Source organism: Gekko japonicus, unplaced genomic scaffold (genome assembly GCF_001447785.1).
Source record: "Gekko japonicus isolate JY-2015 unplaced genomic scaffold, Gekko_japonicus_V1.1 scaffold734, whole genome shotgun sequence".
In the NCBI taxonomy this organism is placed as follows: domain Eukaryota; kingdom Metazoa; phylum Chordata; class Lepidosauria; order Squamata; family Gekkonidae; genus Gekko; species Gekko japonicus.
In genome coordinates, this window is record NW_015174295.1 from 120,908 (window position 1) to 142,565 (window position 21,658).

At 48.1% G+C, this 21,658-nt stretch overlaps 3 protein-coding genes across 4 annotated transcripts in view; 1 reads left to right on the forward strand and 2 right to left on the reverse strand.

Moving 5' to 3' along the window:
• The window catches only part of LOC107121189 (protein Asterix-like), a 13,554-nt gene extending 1,725 nt beyond the window's left edge, over positions 1 to 11,829 (reverse strand). Inside the window, exons 1-3 of the mRNA XM_015424065.1 lie at positions 11,731 to 11,829; positions 6,237 to 6,342; positions 1,010 to 1,107 (exon numbers count right to left, since the gene is read on the reverse strand). Coding sequence (XP_015279551.1) covers positions 1,010 to 1,107; positions 6,237 to 6,342; positions 11,731 to 11,780 — 254 coding nt within the window. The 5' untranslated portion in view covers positions 11,781 to 11,829. The remainder of the gene's footprint in view (positions 1 to 1,009; positions 1,108 to 6,236; positions 6,343 to 11,730) is intronic.
• The window catches only part of TIPIN (TIMELESS interacting protein), a 51,049-nt gene that overhangs the window by 21,966 nt on the left and 7,425 nt on the right, over positions 1 to 21,658 (reverse strand). The window contains exon 4 of the mRNA XM_015424079.1: positions 11,877 to 11,891. Within this exon, the coding sequence (XP_015279565.1) occupies positions 11,877 to 11,891 (15 nt within the window). The remainder of the gene's footprint in view (positions 1 to 11,876; positions 11,892 to 21,658) is intronic.
• LOC107121200 (WD repeat domain-containing protein 83-like) lies at positions 12,101 to 21,520 on the forward strand. Of its 2 annotated transcripts, none has more exons than XM_015424078.1 (10): positions 12,101 to 12,195; positions 13,716 to 13,990; positions 14,887 to 15,007; positions 15,299 to 15,404; positions 16,872 to 16,920; positions 17,019 to 17,145; positions 17,895 to 17,962; positions 18,727 to 18,835; positions 19,515 to 19,629; positions 21,232 to 21,520. In XM_015424078.1, exons 2-10 carry the CDS (start codon positions 13,888 to 13,890, stop codon positions 21,394 to 21,396), a joined length of 963 nt encoding a protein of 320 aa, XP_015279564.1. In that variant the 5' UTR covers positions 12,101 to 12,195; positions 13,716 to 13,887; the 3' UTR covers positions 21,397 to 21,520. The 2 variants fall into 2 exon arrangements, with proteins under 2 accessions (XP_015279564.1, XP_015279563.1); XM_015424077.1 differs by lacking the exon at positions 12,101 to 12,195 and adding an exon at positions 12,370 to 12,447.

Genomic DNA, 21,658 nt, shown 5'->3' on the forward strand with positions numbered 1-21,658 from the left:
CCCAGCAGCCCTCAGTCAGAGCAAGAAGCAGCCAGGTGAGTTGCACAGCTCCCCCCAGCCCCCCAGTCCAAAACAGTCCAGTGGCACCTTTAAGACCAAGTTTTATTCAGGTAGAAGCTCTCCCTCCTCTGTGAGGACAGATCTGCACGTCCCCCCCACCCCAATAGCTAGCAATCCAAAACAGTCCAGTGGAGCCTGAACGGTGGGTGTTGCCTTCTGACACACTTCTGGTGATGCCAGGGGTGTGGTATATGCAAATAAGTTAAGCTAATTAGTTATGCTAATGAGCTCCTGCACCTCTTTTTCTACGAAATGACCCCTGCTACATGTTACATACTGAACAGTCAATTTCTTGGCTTCCACTTTGGTCATTCTTCTCTTATGAAAGTGGTATATACTGCTCCCCTAAGGAGGGAAGACCATTGTGAGTAAGAGATGAAAGGTGCCACAGGAGGAGGGAGGCCGAATTGTCAAGGGGGGGGGCGTGGCTCAAGTTGGCACAGCATGACCTACACAAAAGGAAGCAGAAATAAATATTCTTTGCAGTGAGAATGCGGTTGCACAGAATAGTAGACTACATAAGGGCTTCCCGGCACACCTGCATATGGAAGGTAGCAGAAGGGTACCTCCAGGGGTCATTTCCTGCAGGAGCGCACAGGAGCTGGCAATCCAAAACAGTCCATTGGAGCCTGAGCGGTGGGTGCTGCCTTCTGAAACACTTCCGGTGATGTCAGGGGGTGTGGCATATGCAAATAAGTTATGCTAATGAGTTATGCCAATGAGCTCCTGCACCTCTTTTTCTACGAAATGACCCCTGGGTACCTCATGTTTTACAGTCGCTTCAAAAAGAAAATTTAGAGCCGACGGCCAAACGGACACTGCGTTTTTACATGGTTTCAACTCCCTTAGGTATTTATGAAAGATAACACCTTCTCTTTACTCAGTAGCGGTGATGAGAAATTTAGCTAGGAATCGATAAGATGGTGAAAGAAGCGAATAGTTGTCTCACATGAAGCTGCTCATCATCTGTTTGGTGTCTTCCGAGCTCCTCGAGTTGGCAAAGCTTATAAATGAGCAGTAGACAGCAATCCACGCACACCACTTGAGCTGCAAAAACCCATGGGATAAACTCTCAGAAACCCTCAATAGAATCACAAGGATTTAGCATCAGCTCGTCTCCAGCACAGGTATAAACCCATCAAAAACTCTCAGCCTTGCTTATCTAGTGAGGACGGGAACTGGCTTCAGTTTTAAAGAGGGATAGTTTTGCTAGACCAAGCTCACTTAAACTCAGTGGTCACGCAAATGATAAAATATACTTGGACTTTAGAAAATTGTACGTGTGCTCTGTGCTATTGTCACTTCCGACTTACAGCAACAAACCAGGTACACCCTCATATCTCTCAAATGGTAAGATGAACACATGATCCCTGGGCACTGAACCTGGGGTGTTCAATGTGTTCACAAATAGCACAAGTAAAGCTTACAGTGACTTGAGAACGCAAGGGGAAAGAAGCATGCCACTGTATGCTTTTGCAATCTCATTTATGTCAGAAAAACCAATGCCAACAGGGATGTTCATGTCGTAACGCACAAATTCAAATAGGTATCAATATATCTAATTTTCAACATGACCACATCTGTGACTATTTAAATCTGAAGACAGGAGCCATGAACAATCAGGACATATTTTTCTATAAACCTGAAAAAGCCCCAAGTTTGCAAAAAACCCGGAAATCTAAAAAACAAAACAAAAACACGGGTTTTTTAAAAACAAAAACCAATAATAGAACCTTTAAATAAATAACTGCTTGCAAAAACAAATGCCCTCTGTGGCCAATGCTGGACAACCACAACAGCACTGTTAGTTCAAGCCTTGGTTTTGGTCAGTAAAAGGCATGGGGAGGAGGCCCCTTCCAGGGCTGTTTGACTTTTTAGGAAGGACTCGTGGGGGGCAGGCCTGGCCACAGCCACCAGGCAAACTGCTACCACACAATGTGCATGACTCACCCAGACCCGGCTGCTTGCTACTGTTCAACAGCGGCCACCCCGTGAAAACCAGAGTGAGCTAATGGTCAGTGTGTCAGATTAGGAAGGGGGGAACCTGATTTGAATCCCCACTCTGCCACGGAAGCCTGCTGTGTGACCTCGGACCAGTCACGCACCCTCAGCCTCAGCTACATCACAGGGTTGTTGTACAGATAAAACGGAAGAGGATGATGTAAGCTGTTTTGGGGCCGTCGTGGGGAGAAAGAGGTATGAATGTAGTAAATAAATATAGCTGAAGATGGGGGGGGGGGAGAGAAAGGTTGGTCGGTGAGGGGGCAGGAGAGAAGGAAGCAAGGGAGGGTGAGCATTTGGAGGCTGCCTGGAGGAAGAGAAAGAAGAAACCGTGCTGTGCAGGGGAAACTGAGGTACCACTTGAAAGGCCTTGCGGGTTCCCCATCACACAATTGGGCCTGGCCCAGCTGCCCACACCATGCAACTTGGCCAGACGTTCGTTTCCCAGGGAGAGGCTACAAGCATGGCGGCTACAAGCATGGACGGCTTCGAAGGGGAATTAGATAAGCATATGGAGCAGAGGTCCATCAGTGGCTATTAGCCACAAGGTATAGGTAGGGGCTCTGGGGGGGGGGATGCTCTGTCTTCTTGGTGCTTGGGGGGGGTCAACAGTGGGAGGGCTTCTAGTGTCCTGGCCCCACTGCTGGACCTCCTGGTGGCACCTGGTATTTCTGGCCCCTGTGTGACACAGAGTGTTGGACTGGATGTGCCTTTGGCCTGATCCAACATTGGCGTCTCTTATGTTCTTATGAGAGGCTACCTGGCGTAGGGAAGGAGGGAAAACTGAAGACAGGTGTGTGCGGGAGGGACAAAGATCGGTTCAGTAGTGGGTGAAAAGGGAAGAAAGAGGCAGAAAAGGAGGACAGGACAGGGTTTTCAGGGAAGGGAATGAAGAAAGGTCACCACACCTTAAAAAGGATATTATAGCTTTGGGGAAAGTGCAGAAAAGGGCAACCCGAATGATAAAAGGGTTGGAACACTTTCCCTATGAGGAAAGGTTAAAGCGCTTGGGGCTCTTTAGCTTGGAGAAACGCTGACTGAGGGGGTGACATGATCGAGGTTTCTAAGATTATGCATGGGATAGAGCAGGTGGAGAAAGAGGTACTTTTTTCCCTTTCTCACAATACAAGCACTCGTGGGCACTCCATGAAATTGCTGAGCGGTTGGGTTAGAACGGATAAAAGGAGGTCCTTCTTCACCCAAAGAGTGATTAACACATGGAATTCACTGCCACAGGAGGTGGCGGTGGCAACAAGCATGGGTGGCTTCAAGAGGGAATTAGATAAGCACAAGAAGCGGGACCCGCGATACTCGCAGGGGGGAGTATTCCTAAAGGCTCCCGGCCTGCAGAAGCAGCTCCACAGGTAAGCCTTCTTCCCCACCCCTGGGCCTCGGCGGCAAGGTGCCTCCCAGCTACGGGCCTGCCGCTCTCCCCCCCACTGATCTTCCCCCCCCTCGGGCACCAGCAGCGAGGCTTGAGTGCCTTCCAGCCACCAAGCCCACTGATCTCCCCCCCGGGTACTGGTGATGAGGCCTGAGAGCCTCCCAGCCCCCGGGCCCGCCGATCTCCCCCCCCCCCCCCCGGTTAGGACTGCTCCAAGTGTGCAGGAAAATATCTCTGCCCCCCAAGTGCCCCTGATGTGCAGATTTAGATATCCACACGGAGGGGACAACTTGGCTATTAGATATATAGATATGGAACAGAGGTCCATCCGTGGCTATTAGCCACAAGGTATAAATAGGAACTCTCAGTCTGGGGCAACTGATGCTCTGTATTCTTGGTGCTTGGGGGGGGGGGCAACAGTGGGAGGGCTTCTAGTGTCCTGGCCCCACTGGTGGACCTCCTGATGGCACCTGGTATTTCTGGCCACTGTGTGACACAGAGTGTTGGACTGGATGGGCCTTTGGCCTGATCCAACATTGGCTTCTCTTGTGTTCTTATAGGAACTCTCAGTCTGGGGCAAGGGATGCTCTGTCTTCTTGGTGCTTGGGGGGGGGCAACAGTGGGAGGGCTTCTGGTGTCCTGGCCCCACTGCTGGGCCTCCTGGTGGCACCTGGTATTTCTGGCCACTGTGTGACACAGAGTGTTGGACCGGATGGGCCTTTGGCCTGATCCAACATTGGCTTCTCTTATGTTCTTAAACAGAGTGGGAGGGGGAAATGAGACACACACAGCCAAGTCCACGTGGTCCTCTGCTTGTTTTAATTATTTGCGATGGCTAAGATACAAAATGCATTTTTACGGAGTCTTACTTTAAATAAAGAGCAGCTGGGGTTGAATGCTTTTCTATAATATGTCTCTATGTAGTCACAGGAGGTCACCTTTTTGGCACACTTTGATATTAAACTGGATACAGCAGCTCCTATACTGCCCTTAGCATCATTTAATTCTAACCTCTATGGCGATGAGAAGAGTGGTAGTTACTGCAGACAATCCTTAAGGAAGGGTTTATCCAGACACCATAATAGTTACTGTAACGATTTCATGTTTTGTGTGTTTGTGTCTTTAAAAGTGGTTTGCATGGCTGTGTGATGATAATGTAGAATGCTGGACAGGCATGTGGTGTGATTGGTGATTGACAGAGAGGGGGAGGGAGGATAAGATATGTCAGTCAAGAGTGTCAGTTGAAGGGTGTCTGTTAGAGTTATGAGAGTTGAAAAAGAGAATTGAACAGAGTCTGTCAGAAGAGAGTGATGTGTTAAAGCAGTTGTTATAAGTTCTGTCTAGTAAAAGAGTTAAGCAGTTTGTTCGTTTTAAGGTCTGAGAGAGAGAAGTCTTGTGTGTGGTATGAAAAGTTAAAGCATAAAGAAACAGTAACCATATATGGTCTAAGGAAAATATTGTTACAAAGTGACATGCCCTGATCCCTGTCAATAAGAGGGAAGAGTGTGGGAACATCAAATAAATCTACTTTTATTTAAGATAACAGTTCTGAATGAAATTCCTCAGGAAACACATGGTCCTTCGAAAGCCCAGACCCTGGGTCACAATACCTACCCAGAGAGGAAAATCTTATAGAAAAGGTGTGGGAAAGCCTAAATTTCCCTGGTGGCAGCCGGAATACCCAAAGAAAAATAAACCATAAGAACTTTTAAAGTAAAACTAGACCTCCCCAGATAAGAGGTCATCACAGTTACGTTTGAACATTTGGAGTTACTAAGAGCTGGCCATTTTTTTTACCTTAGGTGTTTTTCAAAAAGTGATCAAGGCCGCGATCCTAAAAGCCCTTTCCCGGGAGTAAGCCCTACTGAATAAAACGGGACTTACTTCTGCTTAGGACTGCCGCCTAGGAGTACAACCCTGTAGCCAGGATGTGAAACATTTAGGATAGCAACGCTTCTCAGCACAAGCTCCACAAGGGGTGCTGGGATGAATAGGAGCGAGCGAACAGAATGCAGCAGAGAAATGTCTACACGAGAAGAAGCTAAGCAAAGTCCTTGAAGTCTGAGACAGCCAGTCTGCAGGAGAAGACTTCCCTCAGTGACTGAGTCTGACGGTGCACAATCTCAGCTATATTTGGGATTCCTTCCAGGGCTGCCCTGTAACTAGCTCCATGCAGGACTTGAACCTGGGGTGCCACGCACGCTAAGTCAATACACCAACATGGACTGTGATTCCTATCAAATTTTAAATATATACTTTAGGAATACTTTACTCTGGAAATTACAGAGGAATCTTATTGAAACTGTACTGCAGTTATTAATTCACATCGTTATTCAAAGATTCACTTATTGATTTTAGTTCATGCCCTTCTAAGAGAGACCTTATCTAGAAGAAAAGAAACGCACTCTGATGCAAGGGTCTTGATTTCTAATTGCACCTCCTTACACAGAACAAAACTGATGATAGTGTTCCAAACAACTGTTTTACCTACTGCAGGAGAGGTACATGGTGGCCATTCAGTTCAGAGAGCTTCCTTTAACTGTTCCATCTATTCCGAATTAGACTGCCTTGTGCTATCATTCTGGTCTTCTTCCAAAGCCATTAAAACGTACAATTTTTAATATATATTTTTTGTATTCCATGCCTTTATTCTAATTGCTGGAAAGTTCACTAACATGTCATAGCAAATGTATTCGTTATACAGTAATGAGCAGCTGAAATATTGTTTATGATCTATGTGATCAGTATCCTTGATACCATGATGTCAAAGGACTAATGGCCGACTGCTTACCTTCAGCATTAAACCACACATACTGAAAATCATTCCCAGGAGATTCATGTAGTCTGGTGTAGGGTCTTCCAAGGTAGGGTTGTTCTCTGTAGATGGAGGCTTGTACCTATAAGTTGAAGAATCACTCATTATGACAGAAGGAAAACATGTTATTATGCTTGAAAATAAAAAAATTAGCTTTATCCACAGCAATATCAAGACTGAATCGAGATTACAAATTTTACACTTCCCTGCTGCACATTCATGCCATTACAGGTCAACATTCACAGCATACTAGTATAGATGGTACATGACACCTAAGAAAATAGCAAACATGAACCAGAATATGTCTAGTAAATGTTGGAAATGTAAGAAACATGAGGGCTCATTCTATCATATGTGGTGGACTTGTGACAAAGCTATAGACTTTTGGACTAAAGTCCATGGAGAAATGCAAAAAATACTAAAATTTTCCTTTAAAAAGGCACCTGAGATTCTGCTTTTAGGACTTAGAATGGAAGAATTAAACATGAAGAAAAAGACTCTATTCTGGTATTTAATAACAACTGCGAGGATGGTTTATGCACAATGTTGGAAGCAAGAGAAAATACCAGAAATAGAAGATTGGATACAAAAAGTTCTGTTCATGGCAGAAATGGACAAAATAACAAGAAAATTAAACAACTAAGAAGACCAAGAATTTTTTGAGGAATGGGATGACTTCAAGATATATCTAGAAAAAAACTGGGATGTAAAAAGAAATTTACTTTGTTTAGAACAATATTAAGTATAAGATTGTTATCTTGGAATGTATATGACTTTTGGACCACAGGGGAAACGCATTGCGGGAAGCCATTGGAGAGGTGGGAGGGAGTTGGGAAACTGATTTCAAGAAATTGTTTTTGACTATGTGAAATATATTAAGAAAAAATAAAAGTTTCTTGACAAAAAAAAAACATTCACAGCATGCTTGTCCCAGTGTCTAAGCAGTACCAACACCTCCAATACCACCCTCTCACAAGAGGTACTCTTCACTGCTCTTGAAACATTTTAAACATCTTCCTTATACTTAAAAAAAATGTACCACAGCGGGTTATAAATATAATAAATAAAAATAAATAAAAGGGAAGCCATTTGCTTAAGCCAAGAAGAGGCCTTGTTTCTAAAAGGGCAAAAAAAAAAGCGGGGCAGAATTCAACCCCACATTTGGACGTCCAGTTCTTACAAGTCATTCAAGCAGTTGTATAGCAAGTCAATGCCCCCAAACTATGAAATCTGTGAGTTATTTCTAAAGGCTTATGGGCAGTTTTGAGATTAAGAAAGTACACAGAATTGTGTTTTGAATGACTGGTAGGCATCTCAACATGAGACACATGTAGACAAACTTATCAGAAGCCAGCAATTTTTAAGAGTGGCAAAACATAGGCCCAAAGACCACATCGGATTTTTCTATGCAGTAAAGTAATATGAAACAATACAAAGGGCCCATCTCTCCCCCATACATCTTTACAGTTGTACACAGCTGAACTAAAATGATGCAGATGGAGGAGGATTTGCATACAAAGGAGCAAGCATCTATGTCTGCATAAAGATGTGCACATCTCCCCCCCCCCCCCTGCCATCCATTCATCAGTTGGGACATAGCCTTTTGAGGGAGAAAGATTCTTCATCCTAGTTGCAAGATGGTCAGTGTGGTACAGTGGTTAGAGGACTGGACTAATATCTGGGAGACCAAAGTTCACATCCCCACTCTTCCATAGAAATTTGCTGGGTGACGTTGGGCTAGTCATGCACTCTCAACCTAATCTATCTCACAGGGTCATGGTCAGGGTAAAATGGAGAATGATATAAGGCACTCTGAGACCCCATTGGGGAGAAAGGTGAGGTATAAAATTAAGTATATAAATAAATAAGGGAAGGGATGAAGTTAATACAGCCTGGCTAGCTAGTGCAATTTGTTCCTTTACCCCAGAGCATACTAAAGCCATCCAAGTGCACAGCCAGGTAATATCTCAGTCCCTATATGTTTCTACCCCCCTGTTCAGTATCTCTCCACAGCCTCTCCTATCATAGATTTTACAGTGAAAAGGACAATATACAAACAACAGAAAAATCACTGTTAATTACCAAATCCAATCCATTTTATTATTCTTGGCTAGACAGAATATGTCTTAGCCGTTTATCTAACTGTTCAGCTGAAAACCACAAATAACAGGAACACTGCTCCTGCTTTAACACTATGTTAATATAACAAGAGTGGGTTACAGTTGTGGAACTAGGTTTGCAAAAGAAACAAAAACTGTAAACACAGATGCTAAAGAATGTCTATGAAACAGAATTATTATCAGTGCAAGGTCAATTCATCAATAGTATAATACATTCAATAGCTGAATAATGAAACAATTATTGACGATCCTCTCCGGAATGTAATGTATCGTTTCGATGTCTGTATCTTCTTCTGAACAGTAGTTGAATACATAAGGTGGAACCTTGTAAACATTTATAAAACAATGTGTAAGAATACTTAAGTACAGTTTTTGTTTCTTTTGCAAACCTATTAACACTGTGTTACACTGACAAACTTTTAAAGAACATCAAGCAGGTTACGGTATGTGCCCTCATTTTGCCAATAAGTAAAGGAATTAGGAGCAAAGACTATTTTAGGTAAAGGTTCCCTTGCTCGAAAGCCAGTCGAATCCGACTCTAGGGTTACGGAACGCTGTTACCTTCCCACCGAAGTGGTACCTATTTATCTACTTGCAATTTCTTGCTTTCGAACTGCTAGGTTGGCAGGAGCTGGAACTAGAGACAGGAGCTCACCCCGTCTTGCAGCACCCGGGTCTTGAACTGCTGAACTACTGACCTTCCACAGCCTGCAGTTCAGCGTCTTAACCACTTGAGCCACCGCAGCTCCAAAAAGACTATTTTACAGGGCAACAATTCCACTCAATGGAGGTTAGTATTTACTTGAACAAAATTATTTTAATCTTGTTTCTTTACTTTCATCATTACCTGGCTTATTTTGCAGACCTAAAACCATCAGTGTTACTGTTTTCTGTTTTGTTACATTTTAATACATACCTATTATAGTGAAAAATAGACACTATATAAGGGGAATATACATATCATACACTCTGCTGCTCCCTCATGTGCATTCAAGAAACAAATCAAGGATGCGACTAGTAGGAAGTTGTTCACAGCTACTGAAATCAATAGGGCCTTGAATTAGTGGTCACATCCATGTTGGATTTTTTAGGCTGCGGTCACACGAAGCATTAGCCATGCTGCAGAGACAGAAGATAGGCGGATTTTCCAGGCGCGATCACACCGCCACATCTGGGAAGTGTAGAGCTCCCGTGGCGAACCCGAGGCTTCCCGCCGAAGATGCGCGGTAAAAAAGTTTCCAGAAACCGCAGGGCAAGGGCGGGCGTCTGATCGCGTTCCGGTGGTAGTTCCGGCGCCCGCCCATGTCCCCTCGCAAAAAGGTTTCCCCCCCCCCCAAGTCTCCACGGATGCGCACAAGCACCCAACGGAGCATGCGCACACTTCAGTTTAAAAAACAACAACAACCCCGTTTGCCCTGCGCCCCGCTTCTTTGCCACGCCGCAGGACTGTGGAATGATCGGCACCTCCCCCCTACCATGGGACCTCCACGGTAGGTCTGCTCGCGCAACTGCGCATTATTTAGCCCCGGGGCAAACAGCCACATTTCCCCCCCGCATTTTCCTGCCTGTGTGACCGCAGCCATAGTGACAAAAGCCCAACTGGCTTTCACATGAAGGACACTTGAAGCACAACTAGTACTGAAGACGGATCTAGATATCTCCGCTGAAGGTAGTGGGCCTAATATAGAAATACATAAAAACAATTTTCTACATTCTCAGATGACATTATTTTGTCACAACAAGTCAGCTCCCCCAATGGACTATAAAAGTACACCTCTCTGTGTGTGAAGTGTGATGATGCAAACACTGCCACGCCTCTTCATGTCTGTGATGTAACGAGCATTAGAGCCGGCTCTGGCAATGCTGTAAAGGTTCTGACTTCTTGAGCTACCTTACGTCATTGGAACACTCACATCGTTTTGTGCTTTTTAAGAGATTCTACTAATCAAGACCTCCTCCTAATATAGCAAAAACCTAGCACTTTACATAAGAACATAAGAGAAGCCAATGTTGGATCAGGCCAATGGCCCATCCAGTCCAACACTCTGTGTCACACAGTGGCCAAAAATACCAGGTGCCATCAGGGGGTCCACCAGTGGGGCCAGGACACTAGAAGCCCACCCACTGTTGCCCCCCCAAAGCACCAAGAATACAGAGCATCACCTGCCCCAGCTTGTGAGTTCCTATCTATATCTTGTGGCTAACAGCCACTGATGGACCTCTGCTCCATATGTTTATCCAGTTCCCTCTTGAAGCTGTCCGTGCTTGTTAAGCTATTTTTTTTTTAAAAAAGTCAAAGTCAAATGTACAGATCTACTTTCCAGTCCCGAAGGGCACAGATCCCTTGACTGACAGCACCCACCAGCAACAACACCTACACCCACTCCCTCCTCCTATATAGCATGGACTGGACAGCACTATTGCCTTTGAACTGAGACTAGTTCGTGAAGATAAGTCACTCAGACTCACGTCGCTTTTTGCCCAGTTTGGTGTAGTGGTGAAGTGCGCGGACTGTAATCTGGGAGAACCGGGTTTGATTCCCCACTCCTCCACATGCAGCCGGCTGGATGACCTTGGGTCAGTCACAAGTTCTCTCAGAGCTGTCCTTGAAAAAGAGCCGTTTCTGTCAGAGCTCTCTCAGCCCCACCCGCCTCACAGGGCGTCTGTTGTGGGGAGGGGAAGGGAAAGGAGTTTGTAAGCTGCTCTGAGACTCTGAGTGAAGGGGGGGGGAAGGCTCACACAATGTGGGGCAGAGGTCAAGGAACCTGGGAGAAACTGCCACACACAGGAGAGCCAGTTTGGTGTCGTGGTTAGGAGCGCAGACTCTAATCTGGGAGAACCGGGTTTGATTCTCCCCACTCCTCCACTTGCGGCTGCTGGTGTGACCTTGGGTCAGTCACAAGTTCTCTCAGAGCTGTCCTTGAAAAAGAGCAGTTTCTGTCAAGAGCTCTCTCAGCCCCACCCACCTCACAGGGTGTCTGTTGTAGGGAGGGGAAGGGAAAGGAGTTTGCAAGCCGCTCTGAGACTCCCTTGGGTAGTGAAGGGCGGGGTACAAATGCAATCTCTTCTTCTATATCCCCCCTTTCCCACAAGACGTGTCCCTGCTCTGTCTATCTTCCTGTTGACAAGGTAAACTTCTCTGGCCCCCTTCCTCCGCCCTTCCTCATTCGTTGCCATGGTGATCTCTCATCGCCTCCCCCCCGCCCTCTTCAAAGGGACTCCCGTGAACCTCAGCGCCCCCCTGTCGTAACCCAGTGCAACCCTTCCACGCGACACGGCCTCCTTTCCCAGCTGCCCGGGTCCTCTCATGCCCCTGCCGGGGCGCTGCCTCCATCATACCCATGGCTGACCTGAGCACGCGATTAGGCCGCCGCGGGTCCGCCACGTTGTTGCCGGACATCGCGACCTGTCCCCAGCCGACTCCAGGTAGCCTCTCCGACTTCCGCTTCCTTTCAGCGCGATGGGCGTAGATGGGGGGCAACAAATGCAGTAACACCGCCGTGCTCGAGATCTTTGGTTCCGGAAAGAGGGCGGCGAACTCTGACCGACGGACGCTCAGGTGGGTCCTGTTCAAGGCTCCCTCTAAACTGTTGAATCCTGTGAGCAAAACTTCTACTTGGTGAGCTCCTGGCATTAAAATTGTGAGCGAGCCATTTGGCTGCTGCATGAATCAGTTTGCTCTGGAGCCCTCCTTCCTGAGCTGAGACAAAAATCTGAGCCCGAGGCTAAAAAACTGTGAGCCAGCTCACACTAACTCAGCTTAGAGGGAACACTGGCTCCTGTTTTATTTCGCGTCCTCCTCCGTACTGATTCAGGTAACTTCGCGGAACTCTCTTTTCTTGGGGAATATCAGCCTTTGCTCTACTGGAAGGCGAAGGGGTTGGGGAGAAGAGACCCGCGGAGGAGAACAAGCGGAACTAAAGCCGCCGCGCCCGGTAGCTACGCGCTCCGGGGAGCCAATATGAGGACGGACTTTGTGCTTTTCTTGTCCATTTTCGTCCTTGTTGTTTTGATCCGGCTTGCAGTAGGCATTAAAGGGTTAAGAAACCTATAGGGAGAGGTTTTAGGTAAGGTTCGCAATCCCTGTTAAATGGGACTTGGGTCTGTTGGGAAATCTCTGTAAAAAGGCAATGGGGGCTAGGGTTGCCAGCCTCCAGGTGGGGCCTGGGGATCTCCCGCTTTTACCACTGATCTCCAGCTGACGGAGATCAGCTCCCCTGGAGAAAATGGCTGCTTTGAAGGGGAGACTCTATGGCACTGTACCAGGCTGAGGCCCCTCCCCTCCCCAAACCCCGCCCTCTCCTGGCTCCACCCCCAAAGTCTCCAGGTATTTTCCAAACCAGATTTGGCAACCCTAATGGGGGCCCCGGTCACACGGGAGGATTTGCCCCGCCTAACGGACGGGTTGAGGGCGCATCAAACGGGTGCGATCATACGGCAACATCTGGGAAGCGTAGCGCACCCGTCACCAACCCGTACCATCGGCCCGAAGAAGCGGATTTAAAAAGTAACAGCAAAAGGGTAGTGGCAACCGGAAAACGCAGGTCGCAGGCAATGCTCCCTCTAAGCTGTGGAGTCTGGTGAGCAAAAATTCTACTTTGTGAGCTGCCAGCATTAAAGCTGTGAGCGAGCGATTTGCCCACTGTCTAAATTAGTCTGCTCTGGAGCCATCCCTTCCTGGGCTAAGACAAAAATGTGAGAGCCAGAGGCTAAAAAACTGTGAGCTAGCTCACACTAACTCAGCTGAGAGGGAACACTGGTTGCAGGCAAGCGTAGGATCGCGGCAGCACGCACATGTGTCCCGTAGCATGTCTGATTGCACCATGCCGGTTCTTCCTGGCCTTTGATGCGCTTCAACATCGCCATGTGATCACTGGCTATCGCCATATGAGCGGCACCTTGGGGAACCGTATGATCGCGTTACCGCACATCTTTTGGATCCGGCGTTAAAATGCCTCCCTTCCACTGTGGATTTTCCCGCTCCTGTGACCAGGGCCAGAGTTGGCCTCAACTGGCTGTAGATTGAGAGACCTTAAGAAAATTGGGGGGGGGGGGGGTTTAGGGGTTTTTCGAAAATATACAAAGTCCTAGATATGTACAAGTGGTTTATGCTACAAAAATGTTGTTAACTAGTTTGGAGCGGAACGGTGGAAAGAGGATCTAGTCGACTGACCAGATATTAAGGCAACATAAAGTAATCTAGAGTGGGCACTCCTTTGCCGATTTTGCTTTCTAGTGATGCACTGTCTCTAGTTCTAATTACCATTGTAAGGGAAATTGTAGCTTTGTTGGGTTTAGAGCAGAGGATTTATTTCTGTCCCTGTGTTATTTCTAGCCCTGTGGTGTTCCAAGATGAAAAAACTACCAGAAGCAAAACATTCCTAAGCCTTCAATCCAGTCTGGGATATTCCTGGTGCATGAAACTTTGCAGTGGACGTTGCTGTGTCATCAAATGTATGGGAGCATCACTCACAGCATATGTGTGAAGCAAGTTGCTTTTCTTCATCATGGCTTTTCCAGAGCCAAAACTAAAGAAACCTGAGCTGCCTACAAAACTGCTGGGCACATTGCAATGTAAACAGGGAGCTGTCAGAGCTGTAAGGTTCAATGGTGAGTGCATCCTCAATCCTGCACAGTGGACATTGGTACATAATTATTAGGGCTAAAGACGCTGGGAAAGAGAGCCCTTGTTTTATGATCTACAAGGAAACTGGGATCTATTGTGTGACATGGCCCCAGGTTTTTTTTTTAGTGATTTGTTAGATCAAGGCCCCGGTCACCCGGGCCGGATATCACGGGGGGGAGGGGTGGCTAATTGCCCCGGCGCAGTTTGATCCGCGATTACGTGCTCAGACGCACCAGCGGCACACCACGGGGCCTTCCCTCGGCGCCGGCGGGTAAACAAGGGACCGGAGGGGAATGCCATGCACCGGCGCGATCATACCACGGGCATCTGGAGGCAGCCTGTGGCAGACATTTACTAGTACCTTGGAGGTACTAGTTTTTTAATGCGCATCTTCGGCGGGAAGCCATGGGAGCACTACGCTTCCCAGATGTTGCGGTGTGATCTCGCCCGGAAAATCCGCCTATCATCCGTCTCTTTAGCGCGGCAAATGCTCCGTGTGAATGGGGCCCAAGAAAGTTATTGCAGTGGGTGTGGGGAGGTGCTGAGAATTTTTTTTTTGACTGCATGTGAATGGTGCAGTCAGTGTAACTCAAATGGATAATGTCACAGGCTGGAACATGACTTGTGGTGTTCTTAGTAATAACAGCCGTGGAAGCACTGCTTGTTGGGAGATATAGGCCTGGTAGCACAGAAATCAGGAAGTAGAAAGGAGGAGGTTTGACCTGGGCCTAGTTTATTTTACTAAGTGATGCTGCATTTGTTTTGTTTTGCTTGTTTAACTTAAACAATAAATCTGGTTTTGAACTTAAATTGTACTCAGTAGCTCGATACAACTGTAGTGTGGTGATTCTTAGCCTTTCTTCTTCTCTTTTTCCCCAAGTGGACGGGAATTACTGTCTCACTTGTGGCAGTGACAAGTCACTCAAGCTCTGGAACCCCCACAAAGAGACTCTCCTCAAGACATACAGTGGCCATGGCTATGAGGTCCTGGATGCAGCAGGGTAAGCGCTGGGGGAGAGGAAGACACATTTGTTAGAACTGTTCTCTTCCCTCTGTGGGCCCCTCTGTATACACATTCAAATCTATTTTTCCTACTTTTGTGACTTTAAAAAATGGAATCTAAGTGTCTCTGTCAGAATTCTGCACCCACTGCTGAATTCTGGGCTCTCTCAGTTCAATGGAGAGAGCCCTCGGAATTGACATCCCTTGAATTAGAGTAGGAGATGTGGAAGCCCAAGCAATGGCATTTCTGTAGCTGCCGTTATACCTCATCTGTTTCTTTTCTCCCATAGGTCATTTGACAACAGCCAGCTTTGCTCATGCGGATCAGACAAGACGGTTGTGCTATGGGATGTGGCAACGGGACAGGTGATTCGCAAGTTCCGTGGCCATGCAGGGGTAAGATATGTTCTGTCCTTTTTGGGTTTCAGGGAAATGTCTCCACTCTTATTCTTAATAAAGTGAATTCCTTTGGACTTTCAATGAGGGTTAATAGCTCTGTACTCTGTCTTGCTAGAGCGGGCTGTGTTAGTGACTTAGAGAGTTTTAAGGACAACTTAAACCGTTTGTGGGATTGCCAGGTGTCACGACTCAGGTGGGGTGTCACCTGACGCTGCCACCACTCTGGATTTAGGTTCCCTTGAGAAGGCCCAGAGCACCCTCCCAAGACCTTCAGACCTCCCTTTTGGCCGAATAACAGGTGCGAGGACCAGGCAGAGTACAACAAGGAAAAGGTTTATTTTATAGGAGGTCAAACAACAAGGTGCAGAATAATAACAGTAAGTGGGTGAAAAGAAATCAAATGCCCTAACGTGTCTAAATATATAGTGTCCCTAGCTCACTATCTCAAGTGGCCTTACACTACTCACTCTTCCCTCAGGATGAGGGTCTCTCCCCTGTAGCAGCCTTCCTTCTGCTCTGCCACCAGCCCTTTTGTTCCCCAGCCCTCTTCTTCCCTATTGGTCAATTTTGGCTCCAAAACCTCTCGAGAACTTCTGGGAGTTTTAGGCCCAGCCTCACCTACTGCTAGCCAGGCTCCCCGGGCCTAGTAGGCCTCTGGTGGCACAGCCCAGATCATGACACCAGGCTACTTAAACTGAGAGACTCGGACAGTGAAACTGAGCACACAGGTGCAGAGAGCGGGGGCTATCTGTGACCATCTCCCCCGCACAAAAAAGATACCAGTTGCTTTGCTAGTTAAGGGTGAATTTAAATAAAAGTTACACGGTGTTGTCTACAAGAGTACTTTGTGTGTTAGCAGGGCTATTTTTGGGCAGGAACGCACAGGAACGGAGTTCCAGCTGGCTTCAGAGTTGGCCACGCCCACTACAGCCAAAACCTCTGTGCATGTGTGGCTACAGAGTGAAGGCCTGGAGAGCGAGACACACACCCCCGGTGACTCTGAGGCGGGCGGGCCAGGGGGGCCCTGGAAGAATCAGGGAGGCATTTAAATGTCTCCCCGTGCCTTTCCTAGCCTTTCCAAGGGCCGGCTTGCCCGGGTTCCCCGCAGCCATGGGACGCCCGGGCAAGCCAAGGGGAGGCATGGGGTGTGGCCTGATATGCTAATGAGTTTCTGCTGTTGGGTGTGGCCTGTTATGCTAATGAGTTCCTGCTGGGCTTTTTCTACGAAAAAAGCCCTGTGTGTTAGTATTGTGGGATGGGAGTAATGCTGGAGGCTAGAGCTCTGTGAAAATAATACAAGTATGCAGGGGTTGAAGTGATCAGTGAGATGGAGAGTAAGAGATAAGTTTTACAAAAGGTCATCCTCAACAGCACACTTGAGTCTGATTCCCAGGATGAGGACGTTTCTATGTAGCCTCTGGGAAAGCACTTGTCCCTAATCTCTTCCTCTCTGTTATCGGGCAGAAGGTAAACTGTGTCCAGTTCAGTGAAGAGGCGACTGTGATCTTGTCAGGTAAGGACTGCTTCTTTTCTTGCCAGTCGTTTCCAGATAATTGGTTTTCTTGTTTTGCTTAGTTGGGGTTTTTTGCTTGCTTGTTTGCTGTCCGGCAGGATCGATTGACTCCAGTGTCCGCTGCTGGGACTGTCGTTCACGCAGACCAGATTCCATCCAGATACTTGATGAGGCCAAAGATGGCATCTCCAGTCTGAAAGTGTCAGATCATGAAATCCTTACAGGATAAAGAGAGGTAAGGTGGAAGAGGTATCTGGAGCTGGAGAAGACAAACTCCGTGCTCTGCTGAGCTCAAGCCAAACTCTCATGGAGCCTATCAAGCACTCCCAACCTTTTTGGCTCATCTGTAGTGGGCTATGAGAATGACCCATATGACCACTATTGGAATACAGCGTTCAAAACATTATCTTTTAAATCCTGTAGCGTGTACAGATTTGAGAATTTTGGCTTATTTTTTATGCAGGCGAGTTTCTATTAAATGCTTAGGAATCAGAGGATACAAGTGTTATAGCGTTAAAGGTAAATAGGAACTGCGGTGGCTCAAGTGGTTAAGACGCTGAACTGCAGACTGTGGAAGGTCGGTAGTTCAGCAGTTCGAGACCCAGGGGTATGACGGAGTGAGCTCCCGTCTCTAGTTCCAGCCCCTGCCAACCTAGCAGTTCGAAAGCAAGACATTGCAAGTAGATAAATAGGTACCACTTCGGTGCGAAGGTAACAGCGCTCCGTGCGCCTTGGTGTTTAGTCATGCCGGCCACATGACCACGGAAACGTCTTTGGGCAGCGCTGGCTCTTCGGCTTTGAAACGGAGATGAGCACCACAACCCCAGAGTCAGATTCGACTGGCTTTCGAGCAAGGGAACCTTTACCTTTTTTCCCATCTCAACATTTAGGATTTGTAATTTTAGAATCAGAGGGCTTACAGTACAGAATTTACTACCCTGGTTGGTTAGCAATGACTTTCTCTCCTTTCTCAGTTCTGTAGATGGGCGTGTCCGACGTTATGACCTACGCGCTGGAGAGCTGTGCTCAGACTATGTTGGAAGTGAGTGTGCCAGACTTTGTCTGCAAATCGGGTACCTCTTATGAGCCGTCTCTGACTCTCCATTTTGTAGAATTGACACTGGCCATTTCTGTTCAATAGACTTGGTGCAGATCCAGCTTGAAGGGTTGCTGTGAAGCCACATCTTTCATCCTCAGTCACATGTCTTTCCAGGGGTCATTTCAAAGAAAAAGAGGTGCAGGAGCTCATTAGCATAACTCATTGGCATATGCCACACCCCCTGACATCACCGGAAGTGTGTCACAAAGGCACCACTGGACTGTTTTGGCTTACTAGCTATTGGGGAGGGGGGGAACGTGCAGATCTGTCCTCGCAGAGGGAGAGCTTGTACCTGAATAAAACTTGGCCTTAAAGGTGCCACTGGACTGTTTTGGACCAGGGGGGCTCTGCAACTTTCCTGGCTGCTTCTTGCTCTGACTGAGGGCTGCTGGGAGCAGGGGGTGGGGCTTCTTGCATGTGCCCACCCCCTGGGCTCTTTACTGCCGGAGCTCCGCTCCTGTGCGCTCCTGCAGGAAATGACCCCTGTAGTCTTTCATCGACTCCAGACAGTGGCAGGGCAGAATGCAGCGGACTTGGTCCCTGCAAGTTGCTATCCCTGTCTGTCTTCCTTTGGAATTGTTAGCATTGGGCAAAATGCCATCAGTCCTAGGAGCACTCGTCCTCTTGCTCCTCCCTACACACACACACACACACACACACACACACTTGAAATGATGGAATCCAGCACTGCTATCTTATTACTACAGGTCCCATCACGTGCGTTTGTTTCAGCAAAGATGGACAATGTATGCTGGCTGCTAGTTTGGACTCCACGCTACACTTGTTGGACAAGGACACAGGCGAGATGCTGGGAGAGTGAGTAATAAATGCAGCAACCCCGTCATTGTGAGGGCAGGATAGAAGGATCATATTAATCCAGTGCTGAAAGATCTGCACTGCTCGCCCATTTAACTCTTCTAAGCCGCCTCTGGCAGGTTCCTGAAGAGGTGGCATGAAATTTTTCTAAACAAACCAATAAAAATATTGTGACTCCGGTCTAATGTTGTTCCCCGTGTATCTTGACTCAAGGGAACCGCGGTTGTACCAGATGGGCTGCCGGGGAGGGCCTGGCCTGTATGGGAGAAATGTTCTCATTCTTATCTGAATCCCCCCCCCCCAGGGCTCTTTTTGTAGAAAAAGCCCAGCAGGAACTCATTAGCATAATAGGCCATACCCATGACAGCACAGCTCATTCGCATATTAGGCCACACCCCCGTATTACCAGAAGTGTGGTCATCCAGCCACACCCACCTTTTGCTTCTTATTCTGTTTACCTTGTTTGTTGTCAAAACCCAGGGCCTTTTTTTGGAGCAGGAACTCCTTCGCATGTTAGGCCACACACCCCTGATGTAGCCAATCCTAATGAGTTCCTGCTGTTGGGTGTGGCCTATTATGCTAATGAGTTCCTGCTGGGCGTGGCCAACTTGGGAGCCAGCCGGAACTCCGTTCCTGTGCGTTCCTGCCCAAAAATAGCCCTGCCCCCCCATATCTCTAGATACACAGGCCACAAGAACGTCACCTACAAGATGGACTGCTGCCTGAGTGAGAGAGACACGCATATTGGAAGCTGCTCTGAGGATGGCAAAGTGTATTTCTGGGACCTGGTTGAGGTGAGCATAATTGCCCAGGGACAGCGTGGGCATTCGTCAAAGGCACCCTTGTGGTTCCTCTTTGCCTCATGCCAGCAGACCTAGACTTATAATTGTGTGCTATGGAATCTATAGAGAATGAATTCCCCTCAGGTGGACCGGGTGCTGTTTAACCCTGGAGAAAGAAACGGACACTCTCTTCCCCCCCCCCCTCCACTACTCATTAGTCACGGCCTGTGGGAAATGACACATTTCTACTCTTTCTACTGTTTGAGGGAAGGAATAGTGGGTGGTTTGTCTGACCTTAGCTGTCTTGGGCAGGGGTCGTTTCGTAGAAAAAGAGCTAGGGGAACTCATTAGCATATGCCACACCCCCTGACATCACCGGAAGTGTGTCATAAGGCCACACCCCCTGACATCACCGGAAGTGTGTCATAAGGCCACGCACCCCGCCCCCAACGGTCCCAGCCGCCGCCACCGGCCTTCCAGCTCCATTGCCAAGCCCCATGAGGGGCCCGGCGGTGGACCTGCAAGGCCGGCGGGAGTGCAAGGAAGCCCCGCAAAGGCCCTCCCTGGGCCCAGGCAGGCAGGGGTGGGGAGAGGCAGGGAGGAAGCAACTTACCCTCCCTCTTCTCCTGCCTCCTCCTGGCTGAATGAGGGCCGGAAATGGGGTGGCCGGAAGCAGGGGGCGGGGCTTCGTCATGTGCCCCGCCCCCCGCACCTCACCCGGGGGAACTGCGATCCCCCCCCAAATTTCCTCTGGTCTTGGGAGAGCTGCTAACAACAGAAGCAGGCTGGCAGCAGAGTTGGTGCAGAATGTTTTTAATCCTAGGAGTTGCCTGTCATCCACCTGTCGGGTTACAAAGCACTGCATTGTGGGTAAAGCCTTGCCAAAGGCACAGTTCTGATCGATGCAGGGCAAATGACATTTCTGTCTCCAGTGAGGCTCATGCACAAGCGTGCATCTCTTCTGTTGCTAGACATTTCTTTCCTTGTCCTTTGAATGTGTCAAACTTGGATGCTCCTTCCCAAACTTGCTTGTTCAGCAGTAACAATGACTCTGCTTGCCTCTCCATCCTGTAAAATTATAGAGGAAAGAGAGAGGTGATAGTGTTGTGTGTCCTGGGTCCACTTTTGCCATGTTGAGCCAGCTTGGTGTCGTGGTGAAGTGCGCGGACTCTAATCTGGGAGAACCGGGTTTGATTCCCCACTTGCACCTGGCTGGATGACCTTGGGCAAGCCATAGTTCTGACAAGAGCTGTCCTTGAAAAAGAGCAGTTCCTGTCAGAGCTCTCTCAGCCTCACCGACCTCACAGGGTGTCTCTTGTGGGGAGGGGAAGGGAAAGGAGTTTGTAAGCCGCTCTGAGACACCTTTCGGTAGTGAAGGGCAGGGTATAAATCCAATCTCCTCTTCTTCTTGCAGCATTAACGGGTGGTGACCTCTTCTAGCTTGTAAGCAATGGCAACCACAGTGTAGATGGGACTCTCGATTTGAGTCTCCGGGAGAAAGGTGGACTATGCATGAGGTCAATGCTCCAGGGCTGGTGGCAGAGGGACCGGGGCGTGTACATCCTCCAGAGTTCTTGTCTTCCTAATGTCTGCAACTTTTCTTCCTCATCGTAGGGATCCCTGGCTACGAGCTTACCTGTGAGTAACAGTGCTGTCCAGTCTCTCTCCTTCCACCCAACTGAGGCGTGCTTGCTCACTGCGGCAGAGGGCCTCGTGCAGCTTTGGAGGGAGGAGTCGTACACGGCAGGGGAGGCAGAGGAGGAAGGCCCGCCTGCTTGATCTTCACCGCGGGATCGACGGAACAGAGAACTCCAGGTGCAGGGATTTGAGAGGCTCTAACGTACCTTTCATGCCAAGCATCACATTGTGCTCACTCAGGCCCGTAGCTGACAACTTCTTGCTCGGGGGGGGGATGTGTTCCCTGGCGGGGGGGCTGCCATTATATGTCTGTGCGGTACTGCCACGCCGTGCCCATACTTTTAAATAATAACTAAATAATAAATCCTCTACATTTTAATGTGATTTAGTGTATTCGGGGGGG

Bases quoted from the DNA above. Each gene is read 5' to 3' on its own strand.
- LOC107121200 (XM_015424078.1), top strand. From the start codon at position 13,888: ATGGCTTTTCCAGAGCCAAAACTAAAGAAACCTGAGCTGCCTACAAAA. The intron at 17,963-18,726 runs GTGAGTGTGCCA...TTATTACTACAG, and splicing joins GTGCTCAGACTATGTTGGAA to GTCCCATCACGTGCGTTTGT. The intron at 18,836-19,514 runs GTGAGTAATAAA...CCATATCTCTAG, and splicing joins ACAGGCGAGATGCTGGGAGA to ATACACAGGCCACAAGAACG.